Here is a 16,771-nt window from a genome sequence, read left to right on the forward strand (position 1 = left end):
ATTGAGTAGAAAATAATGTAAACAAAAATGAAAATAATAAATACTTTATTGGATAGTTTTTTTACAATAAATAAATCTGTATTACATTGTTTATCCACCTGAGTGGTTTATTTGAAAAAAATGTTCTGCCACCATGCTAGTGCATTTTATTATTATTAAACAAATTGTGCAGTAAAGACTGCTCTGCACCATAAAAATTTCAAATACATGTACTACATAGGATTCATCTCTGTATAAAAACATTATACCTGCATTTTAAGCTTGACTCTTGATACCTTTTTCTAAGTACCAACAAATTATTGTTGCCTAGGGCAACCTTGCTGATTATTATGCTGTTCCTGAAAATATTCATACCTCCCCCCTTTATGGGAGGTTACAATCTTGTTCCCAGGGTCTCTCTCTGCCTGCCCTTCTCTCGCTCTGGGGGATGGGGAGAGGAAGAGGCCATGGGAACAAGGTTGGGAAGGTTATTTTGATTGAACCCCTTCACCCCTCCAGAAATTCCAGTTTTATAGCTTCATTATTTCCTTTAAAAATTTTGGCTTTTGAGACCCCAACCCCCTGGAATTGCCATTAACCTTCCACGGGGTGGGTGACAATATTTTTCTGCGCATTTCATTTTATGCTGAGGTGTAACATATGGTGGACTAGCATCCTATCTGGTGGGAGTACCAATACAGCCAATGCCAACTGCCACCAATTACTTGTAACATTTTCTTGCCCATAAAAGCAAGTCAGAGAACTGAACATTAGCCATTACTCAAGGCTGTTAACTATCAGTCATAGTTCTACAACTTGGTCTTCATTTAACGTAATCTGCCTGACAAGTCGCTCACTCAATTTCCAAAGCTTAGCAGCAGTTTCTGGATTCTTTGCTTCCTCTGATGGCTTACACACACAACAGTTGTTAAAATAATGTCCTCCCACATTATCAAGCTCTTTTGCTGTAGCACAGTATACAACAGTGGCTGCACCTTGTTCCTGGGAAAAGAAATGTTTGGTTACCATACACCTTTGGGGTTATCTGCTGGTTAAAAAATGTTCTTATAGTGCATTTGACTATGTTACATTTACAAAGAAACCAGTGTAATCTTTACACTCTATATCGAATAAAAGCTTATTAACTCGGCTACATACAATGTACCGGAACTCGTAGCACCCAAAAATCATTAAACTGGCTGTTGGCAAACACTTAGCTAACAGTCTACCACAGGCAGAGATGTGAAAATAATATTTTGCTGAAATTTTTAAGTACAGTGGAACCTCGATTTAACAAACTTCTATATAGCAAAGTTCTTGATATAACGAACGATATTCTTAGCCCCAGGAATAGTAAAACATATGGAAAAGAACCTTGATATAACGAACCTTGTTATAGCGAACATATTTTGCCAGTCCCTTGGCCCTTCGTTATATCGAGGTTCCACTGTAATCAACAATGCATACATGCAGGCTGGGATTAAAGCTGTACAGTAAGCCAACAGTTGAATGACACTTGGCAGACTAGCCTCCTATGCAGCCCTTTTTACAGGGAGCATATTTTACTACTTCCAACAAGTAAAAAATATGATGCCCCTGAAAACGACTGCATGGGAGGCAAATGACAGACATACTACCCACAGTTTCTTTTGTGAGCTTTTTTTCCACTTAAATTTACCATTAAATGGTTTACTACAGATAACAGTATGATGTTTGGGTTTGGGTTCCGGGGGAGGGGGAGGGGTACTGGGGATTTCAAGTGACTGGGATGATCAAATGGGGGCAAAATCAAGACCCCAAAACCCCCTATGGCTTGCACTAAAAGTTTACCCCAAATAAATCCCATGCAAATTTCCGACCCTTACATTTCCAGAAAGGGGCAATGGTATAATACTATGAACGCGTCGAGATTGTTTTTAATACCCCAAAAAGGAATCCCTACTTAAATGAAGCCACCAAAACAAAATTTTTGCCAAATTTTCTGACCCAAAAATTCCCAGAATCGGAAATTTCAAAGCCAAGAAAATCCTTTGATCATCAGGCCTGTTTTTTGAAATTCCAAGTAAATGTACCCCCCCCCCCCCTACCGGGTTTGGGTTACACACTTCATTTCCATAAGTTTTCTTCATTAAGTGAAGCTCTTCATACTGTGACAGTAAAATTTAGTCGGGGGAATAAGTGCCAGTTTTATCACAATTATCTTTGTTGAAGAATTTCTTAATTATTATTTTCAATCAAAAACTAGCGCGAGCGCTCACTAGTTTTCCAACAGCCGTCGCATATATAAATACATCATGTTGCTTAGCAACTTCTGGGACGAAAACTGCAGGCTCAATCAATTCTTGGAGAAGTTATGTCACCATCAACTGGCACTTGTTCCCTAGACTGAATCAATCATAATAATAATTATTGTGTATAGAAAAAAAAAAAAACAGCAAAAACTAGCTTGACTCACTGATGTCTTGGTAAAAGGCCTTGCCATAAGAAAGAACAGCCAATAGAACCAAGAGTTCTTTGATAAAGATGTGTAGATCAGATTTCCAGGGTGTACAGCATTGCATGTCACTCCCTTTGGTTTTAGACGACCATTTAGCTCCATAGAGAATAACAGGTTACAAAGTTTGGATTGATTGTAAGCCACGATGGACCAGTATTTAGCTTTAGTAAGCGGGATCTCAGATAGAGGTAACTTCTTGGAATAGTTCAAGTCAGGAAATCTAATGGGTGAGAAAGAAACATCACTACAGTTGTTAGAAATTGCAGAGACAAATAAAGGTTATTGGTAATGATTAGGTATTAACTGTCAGCTCCCACATTGTACTGTAGCTTGAGCTTGAACCAAAAGCTTGCTGTTTCTCCTAAATTTGTTTCACTTTGTATCCTAGCCTTCTCTCCCCTCCAATATCTCAAACTTCCCATTTCTCAAGGTTCATGGAATTGAGATTCCACTTACTGTGTTTTTGAACATAATTTTGTTCTCTTGTTTAAACTACTAAAAAATTGCGAGGAACAGCTTCAGCTTGGTCAACTGCCGTTTGACAGGTTACCAACAGGCCAGGCCACTGACAGTTTACCGACAGGCTAGTGACTTTCGGCCAACTGTTGGTTGAAAGTTGTCTGTGCTTCAGCCAAAGCCTGTCAGCCAACAAATGGCCGACTGTCGGCCAACAAAAGGCCAACAGTCAGCTAACTGATGGCCAACAGACAGCAGACAGTCGACAGTTGGTTAAGGAAAGCGCTGTTCTTCACAACTACAGCTACATCTCATCATTCCGTTTGTAAAGATACAATGTACCAGTTGACTGTGTTACTAACTCAGTCAACACATTTTAATTTCCATATTTTGATAGAGTTATAGCCATCATGCAAAGTGCCCAACTTTTGCTTCTGAAGGAATACTGTATTGAAGAAGGAATGCTCATTGATGATGATGATGATGATGATGATGAAGGAAGGCTCATTGCATTAATTGCACCAGATTTGAAAGTTTAGGGAAGCTAAATCAGAATTGTTGAACAAACATCAGAATTATTGTAAACACTAACCTGTGAGATTCAGAAGACAAAACTACAACTCTGGCAGGAGATGACGAGCGGAGAATATCCTCCAACAACTGTACCAGGTAGAAATGGCCAAGATGATTGACACCAAAGGTGCGCTCAATTCCATCCTCTGTCTTTGACCAGGCTGAACCAAATACTGCAGCATTACAGATCAGGATATGAAGGGGCCTGTTACAACAAGAATTCAAACAATGACTCCAATTTATATAGCCTGTGATAGGTGGTCTACATAAGTGTTGAGTATATCATTGTGATAAGCTGAGGAAAACAATTAAAATTGACCTTGGCTATAAATTTTGCTTTGATTGGTTGCATGTTCCACTAATATTATGAAAAACCACACATTCAGTCTTTTCTAGAAGTCTGTACATGCAAAAACACAGTTCTAAGGGAAAATGTTTTTTTTTTTTTTCATATTGTCAAGACTACATGACTGTATGATTAATTAATACTTACAGCTTTCTCCTTCTGTACTCTTCTGCAAAGCTTCTGATACTTGCAAATGATGCCAAGTCCAGCAACATGGTTTCAACAAAAGCCTCAGGAGTCTTCAGGATCAAGTATTGATGGAAAGACACATCATTTCAAATTTTTTTTTTTAAATTTAGTAAAACATTCATTATTTTATGACCAACAACAACATATCGGTAAACACAGTTGTTAGAGCGGTTTTCACTTGAGTGTCGAAAGTAAATTGCGTTTGCTTTGGTTTTGCATTACTACGCTTAGTTTTACTTACTTACTGCCCATCATGCCTGTGTGGCACATAGGGCAGCTTACTACGCTTAGTGATTGGCTTAAAAATCTCGCGCCACTTTCTCAGCCAATCAGGAGTAAAACCAAAACCAATCGTGACTAGCTCACGCACGTTTTCCCGCGCTTCGTGCCAGCTACATGTATTTGCTTCGAATTTTGATTGGTTCACTGGATTGTCTGTGTCCTTTGTGATTGGCCAGAGTAATTACTTTGGTTTTGGTTTTACGACACTCAATTGAAAACTGCTCTAGTAACTTGGTTTACTAAGCACATTAGATAGCTGAAGTGAGACTTGTTTTGGATTTCATTGTGAATGATATATCATTTTCATACAAACCTGTGTTGCCCTGATGGTAGCAGCTGCTTTATTTGCTTTGTTGATGTCCCTGCAAGCTAGGATCACATGCGCTCCATGCAGTGCAAGGGCTTTAGCAGTCTCAAAACCTAGAAAAAAATATTGTAACTAAATTCTTATAATCAAAATAATAAATAGTACAGTTGCGAAAAACTTGTGATGGGTTAAATGTTCCTACCAATAATGAACTAGTTATCCATGTCATTCTGATTTCAAACCTGTTCTCTTCAAATGAAAGGTTTGATGTTCAAAATAAGACCAAATCACTTTTCTTTCTTGAATTCATGTAATGTCCAGGGTTTTTAAAACAAGCCAGCAACTGCCGGAGATCCACCAGCTACTTGATTATATATTATCAGTTACTCTGGTCATAGCAATAAGCTCATGACAAACAAGCTTGGCATTGTCACAGGCACCTACTCTTCCAGGTGCTGATGGCTTCTTCCAAACATTTTGAAACCCCTGAATGTCAGGCATGTAAGAATTTGGATACATAATTTTGGTGGAAAATATTATAATTTATGCTTAACTGTCACACAATAATTAAAATAAAAATGAACATATGGTAATACAAAGGAACTTACTGACCTATACCACTGTTTGATCCTGTTACCACGACAACCTTCCCAGTAAGGTCCTCTCCATTCAACACGTGCATGGCAGTAGAGTGACTGTCTAGCCTCTTTGCATGTTCTTTGTTTTTGGTGAAGTTAAGAGCCAGTCTCGGGTCAACATAAGTGGTATGTCTGTTCACAGAACTGTCAACAAATCACAAGTCCTGAGGTAAGCAGAAACTCTTACAGCAACCTTCAATCTTAATATATGTAAAAAAAGGTAAAGTCTGTGTCCGAGCCAAGTGGCCCATACAGCCGGAGGTTATCACGGTTTCCGTAGCATTAAGCGACTGAGAGTATTGCTACTCCCCCCTGGATGGGATGCCAGTCCATCGCAGGGATTACCCCCCAGCAGTAAATTCACCGGTACCCATTTATACACCTGGGTGGAGAGAGGCACTGTGAGAGTTAAGTGTCTTGCCTAAGAACACAACACAGCGCCCCGGCCAGGGCTCGAACCCGGGCCGTTCGACTCGGAGTTGAGCGCGCTAACCATTAGGCCACCGCGCCTCCCACTTAATATATGTACATGTAGTTCATTCTTAATTCTTGGAAAAATCAATCAAAAGGGGATCAGAGTGATCTGTACTTACTCAAAAAAGAAAACATTCCCCTTGCTATCATACAGCTTTTGCCAGCCATGTGGAAGTTCTAAAAAAAATGTTATACAGTCAGACATTATAATAAAAGGAGAAGCCACGAGCCATGCAGCCAATATTGCAGGAGCTTATCCTGGTTTCTGTAGCATTAAGTGGCTAGGAATATTTATACTCCCCCCTGAATGGGATGCTTGTACATTGCAGGGTACCCTCCTAACATTATTCTACTGGTACCCATTTTATTTTATACAGCTGGGTGGAGAGAGGCACTATGAAAGTATGTTGGCCAGGGCTCAAAACCTGACAGCTTGATCCAGAGTCTGGCATGCAACCATTTGGCCACTGCGCCTCCCTGATACCAGTAATACCAAGCTGCAGGTTTACGTTCAAATATGATTTTGGAAGAGCCTTAGAGAAGGGATCTATACTAACTACACCAGATTATTAGGGAGTCTTGCAGATACAAAAAAAATTCAGGACCCTGAACAGGTCACCCGGGGGGGGGGGAGTACTCCCATATGTGGCCTATATAGGTATGTGCCGCCCGATGGGGTATGGTTTTTGAGGCTCCCGGTCCTTAAATAAGGTATCATTTTTGCTCCTTTTGGCAATCTGTTCCCGGTGTGATCCTTAGATAGGGTACCTAAACTCTATTAGCTAAAAAAAAAAACCGCCCAGCTAAACAAAAAAAGATATCTTAAAACTGAATTTTCTCTTCAAGTATTAGAAAAGCGATTTTTTAAAGATTTGTGTCTTGCCATGCGCGGTTAGCCGTTATTAGAGTTGAATTGGGTGTCATTTTTCGGTTTTGGGCCTTAAAAAGGGAATCAATTTTTGCTTTCTTTATCCTTAAATAGGGTCAGGGTTTAAGAACCTTAACGGCACACCCCTATCGGAAATCCCCCCCGGGACAGGTCATCATAGTTATTCATAGTTATTTTGGTCAATTTTGGGGGTAACATTTTCACTCTGTTTGTGGGATCTGGGGAGGAGGGAAGGGGAAGGAAAATGTTTTTAATGTCCCAGTATGGAATATTTACCTCCACACACTTTATATCTTTTGCCTGAGTTTGGATGTTCCCACTGGGTGGATTTTGTCAAATGGCTGTTAAGTGGTTAAATGTAAAAGAAAAAATAAAATTACGTGAATAACTAGGTAAAAAAAAAAACAGATGCAGAAATTCATTAATTTCAAATTCAAAATGACGAGAATCAATTTGAATCAAATAAATCTGTCTAACAATGCAACAGGTTTCAAGGGCATATTTTCACGCAAATGTTTAAACAACCTCGAACAAAACAATTAGCAAAACTATTCGGGATTTACTTATACTCGAATTTGGTGCAGAAATAACACTCTTACTTAATGAACCCTTGAAACTTTCAACAACCTGAACAAAATACAGCGCAAAATAACTTCGCGCGCTCCAGAACAAAACGTCCTTTAGAATCCCCCTTTAGAACTAAACGTTAACCATAAATTAGGAGATAGTAAAATTTCTTACTTGGCATAGTAAATTCTTCCATCATCCATAGTTCTAATCTCCCAACCTGGCGGTAAAAAATGCTCCTCTGCATTTGTAAACTCGCTTGTTTCTTCAAACACCATTCCGTCATCGTCCGCCGCCATGTTTTTTTTTTATTTTACCGAGAAGAGACTGGGGCAAGAAAAAATACCAATGGGAGTGGGGTGGTGGTGCGGCGAACGAGGAGGAAAACCACCTATCCTGGTGAGGAATTATTTGAATTTGCAAAACAAAATGTAGCCAACAAAGCTTCGAGCGTAATTAAAACAAAACAAACAAATAGATTGAGGAGTTAAAATTAATATAGCCTGTGTACAGCCGTAAAAACCAGACGCACAGTGTAGCAGAAAATTTATATGGGACCAGACAGTAACCCAACAAGCATTTAAATTTTACGTGCAACATTTTCACAATCTTCTCATATAACACACAGGATCATAATTTGCTGGCTCTTAGCATACTGGACTCCAGATTAGGCGGTCCAGATTTGAGCCCTGGCCGGGGTAACTGTGTTGTGTTCTTGGGCAAGACACTTTTGTACGGGGAGGCTCTAACCCGAGCTCTTACCCCTTACCCTTTTCTATACCATTTTGACAGAAATTGTACCCCTTTCGTATACTTTTTAATGAAAAAAGGTACCCCTTTCATATACCTAACAGACACGGTATGGACTTAGAACATGACGTTTTCTTGTCATTTACATGTAGCGCTTAATTAATTGAAATAATACAGCCATAAATTGCATCTGTTCGAAATATTTTAATTTAAGGCCCTTCGAAAAACCTAAATGACAGATTTCCATACCCTTTCCTATACCTAAACTTGTGAAATCCCTACCCCTTTTGGGCGGAGCCTCCCCGTATAGGCCATTATAGGGAGTACCCCCAGGGGGCTCTCACGGTACCTCTCTCAATCTTGGTGTACAAATAAGCACCAATGAATTAGATGCCGATGGGTATCCCTGTGATGGACTAGCATCCAAGAAAGGGTAGAAATAGAGAATAGAGTGGAAGGGAGGGAGGTAGCGAGGAAGGTATGAAGAGAGTGAGTTAGGAATGGGAGGAGAGAAGGCAGGAGGATGAAAGAAAGGCAAGCAGACAGGCAGGCAGTGGGGGAGACAAGGGAAAAAGAAATGAATATTTCAAACATACACAAGGCAGCTTCAGACTTAAACTAATTCTCTACATTGTAATTATTATAAATCTCAAGTCCAGCTTTTAATCAGTTTTATTCTTGTTAATACCAAAAGAGAATATTGTTATAAGGTACAACTAAAAATTTGTAAACATACAATATAAACCAACAAGAAGTATGCAAGTAACCGGCTTTTGAACTAACCCAGTTTCAACTGTATATGAAAGCATTACATCATGCATACAAAGAATGTAGCCTGCATAGCTGGAAGGACCTCATACTCATTTTTTGGCGGCAGAGCCACAATCATGTGCAGTGAATTTTTGTGGGCAGCACAACCAGAGAGTAAAAAATGATCTCAACAAGATTGAGACAAGTGCTATCCTCTAGTGACTTTGCACTCTCATTAGAGGTTCCACTGCTTAAACAGAGACAAAATCCTGACAGCTATGCAGGGTAGCAATAAATTTTCACAACTTAATATTGCATTGTAAAAATTTTTTTCTTATAGCAACATTTAACATGGTAGTTCTAAGGCCTCTTGATTTCACCACGGCGAGTCCCTTTTGGGTCATGTGGTGTGAAAACAGACTTTCTTTTTAAGACCTCAGAAAAAGCCATAATGGAATAAGAGAATAAAATAGAAAAACCTAGGCACTTGTGACCCAGGAATACTTTTGTACGCATAAAATAATAAAACTTTTAAAATCGCTAAAATAACCTTAAAAATGAACTGAAGCATGAAATGTAAATGTTTACCTAAGTGAAAAATAAAATTAAATGTGTTCCCACTTAGGTTATATAACTGGTTGAAATACTTTAAAATTAACAACTTACAGAACTTTTAAAACTCTATCTTACATTTACTGCACCTTTTAATAACCGGCAAACTCTAAAGTTCTAAACCCAACAAATCCGTTTTTTGCTGCTGTCAATCATAATTATGATGACAGCCAACAAACCTTGAAAACAGAGAATAACAAAATGGCTTGAAATCTACCAATCACAAATGACAGATACGCTGTTTTGAACTTGTTAGAGCAAAACTTCTGTTTCCCCGAGTCAGCTGAATAGATGATTGAAGAAGGCCAAAAACATAACTGCTGATTTAGCAGATTTCACATATAAGTGTTATTATAAAGGTGCAGTAATGTTATATGCTTTCCCATTATTACAATATTAATGTAAATCCATCCACCTCATAAGAAAAAGACTGTTACAGATGATTTATGTAACTTGCCTTCATAACCTTTTTAGAGTCAAAGTTTTGTGTACTGCTCTTAAGGCAACCTAGCTTTGACTATTTTGTACAGTAGCTATACTACTAGGATGATCTAGTCTGTCCACATGTAATTCTTTCTATCCTCATTGGTAGGGAGCAAACAAGGAGTAGAATAAGGGTAGGCAAAAATCACAAAACAACTGTGGACTTCTAACCAGCGAATGCAGACTACAGTAATTTCCGCTTTGTTTTTTCTTGCTTCTTTTAGCTTGTGTTCACGCTCATTTTAATTCCCTGCAGTTTTCATTTTGTGAAGAAATGACTTCAGAGATCAAAACAGTGGGTAATGGTGCTTGAACTTTGGGTTGTCTTTTTCAGTTCACAGCATCGTCAGATGGTAATGTATAATATCAAACTTTCTGAGATGCAAAGATTCTTATATTAGCCTCATAGGCTCTAAGGGAAACAATAATAATAGTTTGCTTTGAGCCTTCTTTCCCTTTTGAGCATGCTTGAGACTGAACACAATTATTGTTAAAACTATTTATATTCTTCGGAACAAGTCTTTATACTTGTAAGTGAACCCCAATGTAGCTTCTAACAAATCTATAAATGTAAAGCTGAGACTTATAATGCTATTTTCAGACTACTTCTGACATTCACATTGCCAACATGAACATGAAGCATCCATCATCTCAAATCACGGCAGAGTAAAAATTATTGATGTCATTGCGTGTATGCCTGTTGCATTAAGTAGCAACAAGACATTTAACAGAATAGCATTCTTTAGTTAACAATTAGTTAAACATAAATACTAGTTATTCACTGAGCTGTTATCACTAGAATGTTAGATACCTCTCATTTTACTCTGCACACAAGCATGACATTCTTCTCTAACTGCAAATAGCATGTATGCCCTTCTGTACCTGAACTTTCGGTCAACAGAAAGCTAAAAGTGTCATGCAACTCACTACTATTATGCCAACAGTTAGCATGTTTTAAAGCAACAATACCTTTCGCATCTGATGTTAAATTTCTCTCTGTTTGGGGATTACTAAATATTAAACTGGAATAAATTGTTTGTCTGAAAAGGTATCCCCAAAAAATATTTCTGATAACTTATATCACAGCAAATTTGGCATAATGATACACAGAAAAAATAATTAAAATGTAACTTGTGTTTTTCAACACAAAGCTGGTTTTTAGCATGCTTGTTACATTTTCAATTTCACCACTCTGGTCAACCACTTTTAAATTTATATTGTGACCTAGTTACTTGTCAAATAATTACCAGGGCTGCAAATAACAGTCGGTCATCGGACATTGGCCGACCAAAATTTGTTCAGGTCTGACGAAATCCCAAGTATGGTCGGACATAATGACCGGACAATTTTTTAATCATAAATCATTTAATGGCAACAATGAATAAAAATCTGTCTGACCACAATTTCAAGATGGTGTCTAAGTAGGACATATGTCCTTTCAAACGGAAAAAATTATTTGCAGCCCTGAATTACGGTATGCAAGTAACGCAATAAGCCATAAAGAATGTTTTGTTGGTAAGCATTACATTTACAAAATTGGTAAAATAAATGTATGGTAACGTAAGTATACAAGTATGCTACTAAAAAAGGTGAATTGACAGAACAGCTGGAAAGATCAGCATCTTTCTATCCCCTTCACAAACATATGTACAAATAGTTACATGTAAACTATAGTGTAGGTACAAACTCAGTTTTCAGGCTACAGTGGTCATACATTGTAGCCAGTGACCAGTGTCATCTAAGAAATGAGTATTGGAGAATTCCTAGTAGACAAAAGAAAGAAACAAACCAGTTTTTAGTAATAGCAATACGTGTTGAATACAACATGTGTGTTATACACATTATACTGCTGCACAAATAAGATACAAATAAGATACAAATATCTTGTTCCAGCAGGATAAAAGGCCTTGTAATATTGAGATTGACATTCATGAATGGTCTGGTGCACTGGAATAAGGATCCTTCTTGACCAAGTCAGAAATTTACACCAGCGCATGATATTTTATCCCTTGTTTAGAATAAAAAAATATTTATAACAAGAATATTTTTTTTTTGTAAACACATCCCTTAAATGATATTAAAATGTGAACAATTAATACCACTTCACACAAAATGTAATTACCTGCTAGTGGAGAACTCCTCGAATGTCGTATCCATTGGCTCCATTTCAAACTGCTCATCTTCATCAGACTGGTATTGTGCACTTGACGTAATTAAAGAGAAGATAATTAGCATGTGTTAATGTGTTGTTAACGCACTACCAACCCCCAAGAACCCTCCGATCATCACACTCTTCACGCCAGCCTTAACCCTGTCAAATTCCACCTTAAGTCGTATGGGTCTCGAGCTTTTGCTGTTTCGTCGCCTGAACTCTGGAACAGTCTACCTTTTTTTATCCGCTCATGTGACAATTTAAGTTCTTTTAAATCAAAACTCAAAACTTATCTTTTTAAAAAAAGTTATTACTCTTAGCGATTTTTACTTTTTATTACTTTTAATGTACATTAATTTTTAAGATTTATTCAGCTAATTTTAACGAATTTTTATAGATTTGTAAAGCGCCTAGAGCAGGCCTGGATAGGCGCTATAAAAATGTTTATTATTATTATTTATTATTATGTGGACTCAGATTAGGTTCACTGTTGCGTTACACACAGAAAGTACTGTCAAATGTAGCATGGGGCTAGTGGACTTTCCTGTTGGGCAAGTAGTTTTTATCCATCTCTTGCCCTATCACAAGTAACTTTTTTGAACATTTTTGTTGACAGAGAAAGGCCTTAGGTCTAGCATACAATGTACAATGACTCAAACTTGTACTAAGGCAACCATAATCTCTACCATGTTTTTGGTCAAATAAAAGTGCTCACCTTGTTGCCCTACACGTGAAGAACAAGATTCTTTTCATCTTCTTATTGTAGAAGAAATAGTTGAAGGACCAAAGACTTCCTTCTTCGCCATATGGGTCTGAGTCAAGATCAGGGTTATAACTGAGTAAAACAAAAAGAAAACATTTCCCAAAGTGAATAAAAACTCTACTAAGTGCATGTACAAAGTCACAAATCTGTTTTCATTATATAAACATCAGTGAAATACCAGGAAATCTTTTGCACGAAAAAATCATATCTTCACACGTGAAAATAACATGTTATTTTCACATGTGAAGATATGGATTTCGGAACATTTTCTGACAAGTCTGCCCTGTTTCAATGCTGAATAAGCCAAAGAAAGTCGATATTAAGTCGAAACATCATCGGATTTTCCTTGGCAATCTTTGGTAATCTTTGGATATCTTCGGAAATTTTCGGAAAAGTTCGAAAATGTTCAGAAACATTCGTACGACCTTCGGACAACATTTTGAAAATCTTCGGAAATTTTCCAAAAATGGTCGGAAATCTTCGAAAAATCGTCAAAAACATCGTAATTAGTAGGTTTAAATAATAAACAGAATATTACATGGTTGCTTGGAGATATGAAATTTATCTTCTCGTGTTCAAATCGATATTTTCACTCGTTCACTGCGCTCACTCGTGAGATATCGATTTGTACACTCGAAGATAAATTTCATATCTCCGCGCAACCATGTAATATCCTCTATGTACATACTGTGTAAATGTTTACTAGATGTACATGTAGTTACATGGTTTGAATGTAGTCATCATTCTTCAGATTGGATACTGTGTTAATGGCAAACTGCGTACATGTATACAGCATTACACAAGCATGGACATTTTGTATTAAACCTTAAAATTAATAGAAAGAATTTTTCAAAAAACAACAACAACAAAGAAAACTTATAACTAGAGTGATTTTTGATTGAGTGTTGTAAAACTAAAACCAAAGTAATTGCTCTGGCGTGTCACAAAGGACATAGGCAATCTAGTGAACCAATTAAAAGTCAAAGCAAATACACGTAGGTGATGTGAAGTACTGGAAAATGTATGCGGGTGAGTCATGGTTGGTTTAAGTTCTGATGTTGAAAAAGTAATTAAAAGCAAATATTTCTAACCCATTACTATTTGCATAATAATGCAAAACCAAACCAAACATGAAATGCTTTCGACATTCAAGTGTAATCGCTCTATTGCAATGCATAACAAAAATTAAATATGGACCTTACCTGAATATGTCACATTCTGCCAGATTGATCTCCTCATCAATAGCAGCCCACAATCCAGATTTGAGAGCAACAAATGACTCACCACTAATTGCCAACAAATTCCCATTGATTGCATCAACAACCACTTGAAGGCTCGGTTCACGAGAAAATTCATGCGACTTGACATTACTGAAGTCATAGTCTGGGTTAAATGATGCATTAAGGGTGGAAATCAAGTAAAATAACATCTTGCGACTGATTGTGTCGCACAGAACTGCTTCATCTTGACTTCCTGTACTTAAGCTTCTCTGCCGAGCATTTGCAAGGATTCCTGGGTAGCTACTGTTGGTAGGTGATATACTTCCAGGGATTGTGGTTTGAGGAGGCGACAATGCCTGAAGTTCATTGGGTGCACTGCCTTCATTTAAGGTTTTGTATAGCTTCTTGTCACTGCCAGCCATCTTGCAAGAGTAACTTTCAATTCTAAAAGTTTAAAAATAATAGTTTTTCAGTTAAAGTGATTAATGACTGTTTTACCATTGATTTTAATTAGTACTTTTTCAGTTTGGACTGTTTTTGGACAAGGGAAAGCTTTTCAAACAACGATCGCAAAGCTTATCGGTTGAATGTGGGCCTTTAAGAACATCAAATTTTCATGGGACAACTATCAACTGATTATAGTGTGTATTGGGGACAACATACAGTCAAAGCTAGTTGTTTCTGTTGTCTAGAAAACCATTTTTGGTTGGATTGAGTTTTCACCTGGCATCGGCAAACTTGGTTGAAGCTTACTGATAGCAAGAACAATTTCGTAAACCATTATCAGTTGAAAAAAATAATAAATATGATATTCAATATTCTTACAGCCAAAACAACAGAAAATGTTTGTCCTCAGTGGAAAAGATGTGGTTTGAACACAACAGAAAACCACACAGGAAACCAAAGTCCTGACAGAAGTCAATTTTAATAAAACACAAACTTTTCTCTCAAAATCCTTAACAGATCAGCTGAAAGTCCCGTGATTTAACAAACACAACATCAACATTTTCACATAAAAAATATTGCAGGCCTGTATAATTACTTTGACAGTTCAGGGGAAAAACATATTTGATATGCAGTCGAGTCGAAATACACAAAAATAAAAAAGCAAGATCATAAGTTCCAGTTGAGGTAACTTCTACTTTTACCAGACAGATTTAGTTTTCATCTCTTGGGCTTAGTCACAACAAGAAAATTTACACCCTTACAAATTTTGACGTGCAGTGAAACACGATCAAAGGGACGTAAATAAACAATATTGTATTCAACTATTTAGTACATGATGAAGGGCTTACCTTCCATCGATTTGACTGTCTCCTTTGTCAGTGGAAATGGCCGCACTAAGCGTATCCAACCGAGCGTTTTCCAAAAGCTTCATACTTGTTCTTTCAACTTGGACTTTGCGCCTAAAATATTGTATTCGCTTCTGTCACGAAAGGCCTTTCTCGTTGCCTGTTCACCGAGCTTCGCTTCTTGTCAGCTTAACAGAGTCGTTGTCGATGTAATACTTGCTTGCTACACGAACTAATAATCGGCTTTTGGTTAATCGAGTGATGTCGGGGCTTTCTTCCACTCTGGGCGCCAAATTTTTCCACAAAGAAACTGAGGAAGGGTGTCCTCTCGCTCGGATGCATGTAGAAGTTTTCCTTCTTTGCGTAGAAACTCGATAACTTAACCCACAAAATAGTGAGTCAATTCTTAGACACTAAGTTAAAACACAGCTGGGGTGACTTTCGCGATTGAAATGCTTCGAAATGAAGAGAAAACTTGTTGTCAACGACGGACAAAATGGCGCATAAACACTTTTGTTTGCAAACTGAAATTGAAAGATGACGTCATTAAGTTTGTGAACTTGAACCGAAAGAAAGGAATAGGATGAAAAAAAGAGCAACGAAACGAAAATGGGATAAAGAGCAAATTTGCCATGTCGATGGGAAGAAACAGGTTTGGATTCAATAGAACTTTCAATGGTAAGATTTTTTCCAAAATCATCAAACCAACTGGAAGAGATAGCGCTAACCATTTGTAATTCGGTTTCCTATTATTGTTTTTCGTTGATGGAAGACTGGAATTGGGAAACCAGGTAAATGATACCGAGGTATATTCCAGTCGGTTCGTTCGTTCCAACCAGAATCGCAGGACAGCCAACCGGAATTCACGGAAATTAATTCGCATTTCAACCGAAAATTCCGGTTTTCGTAAGCGTAGGGAAAGGGCGGAAACTGTCCTAGTCTGCTGAAAATTATTAAGATATGACGTTTAATTACGAGTGCGCCAATTACATGTAATGAATAATAATTAGAGTTAAATTAATTGTGAAGGTTTTTTGGTTGTTTATTCCAAAAGCTGACCACATCCAGGAGTGTGAATTAATTTATCAAATGGATGAGCAGAAAAAAGCGAAACAGGGTTCTCCCCGAGATCCTCGAGGGTTTTTGGATGAATCGAAGCTTTCGAAGGAAGAAAGAGCCCAGCTGATAAGAGAAGTCGTGGAGCGTCTTACAAGCGATGGTTCGGATAAAGTGCCGGACTCAAACAGAACTGGAGCTGCTAAAGAAATGGGAATTATGAACAGCTTTGCTTGGAGGGGATGGTAGCCATTGTGCACGAGTGGAACCTCTAAAAAGATTGCTTCGCGGAGGTCTGGTAACAGTCATTGGTTTGGAGCGCATTTTCAAATCGCCGCTAGAGTGCTCTAGAAGACAAAGTGAATGATACAGGAACATAGAGATCAAGAATTGATGGAAAAATCTCTTGCTTTCTTTTTGTCGTATCCGTTTGAACGTAAGATAGTGTAGCCACATATTTTGGTGTGTAATTGTATTTTTTTTTTACTACTGACAG

General features: G+C 37.7%; 2 protein-coding genes across 2 annotated transcripts; both read right to left on the reverse strand.

The window, feature by feature from the left end:
- Window positions 1-28: 28 nt before the first annotated feature.
- LOC144649902 (WW domain-containing oxidoreductase-like) lies at window positions 29-7,923 on the reverse strand. Its single transcript, XM_078509497.1, has 9 exons — window positions 7,372-7,923; window positions 6,907-6,971; window positions 5,861-5,918; window positions 5,242-5,411; window positions 4,636-4,742; window positions 3,999-4,090; window positions 3,525-3,710; window positions 2,435-2,696; window positions 29-981 (listed from the first exon to the last, which is right to left on the reverse strand). Exons 1-9 carry the CDS (start codon window positions 7,494-7,496, stop codon window positions 781-783), a joined length of 1,266 nt encoding a protein of 421 aa, XP_078365623.1. The 5' UTR covers window positions 7,497-7,923; the 3' UTR covers window positions 29-780.
- Window positions 7,924-8,601: 678 nt separating this feature from the next.
- On the reverse strand, window positions 8,602-15,761 carry LOC144651877 (repressor of RNA polymerase III transcription MAF1 homolog). Its single transcript, XM_078511927.1, has 5 exons — window positions 15,223-15,761; window positions 13,910-14,371; window positions 12,660-12,779; window positions 11,915-11,995; window positions 8,602-11,555 (listed from the first exon to the last, which is right to left on the reverse strand). Exons 1-5 carry the CDS (start codon window positions 15,303-15,305, stop codon window positions 11,531-11,533), a joined length of 771 nt encoding a protein of 256 aa, XP_078368053.1. The 5' UTR covers window positions 15,306-15,761; the 3' UTR covers window positions 8,602-11,530.
- Window positions 15,762-16,771: the final 1,010 nt, after the last annotated feature.

Source organism: Oculina patagonica, chromosome 4 (genome assembly GCF_052425735.1).
Source record: "Oculina patagonica isolate OP01 chromosome 4, crgOcupat, whole genome shotgun sequence".
Taxonomy (NCBI): Eukaryota; Metazoa; Cnidaria; class Anthozoa; order Scleractinia; family Oculinidae; genus Oculina; species Oculina patagonica.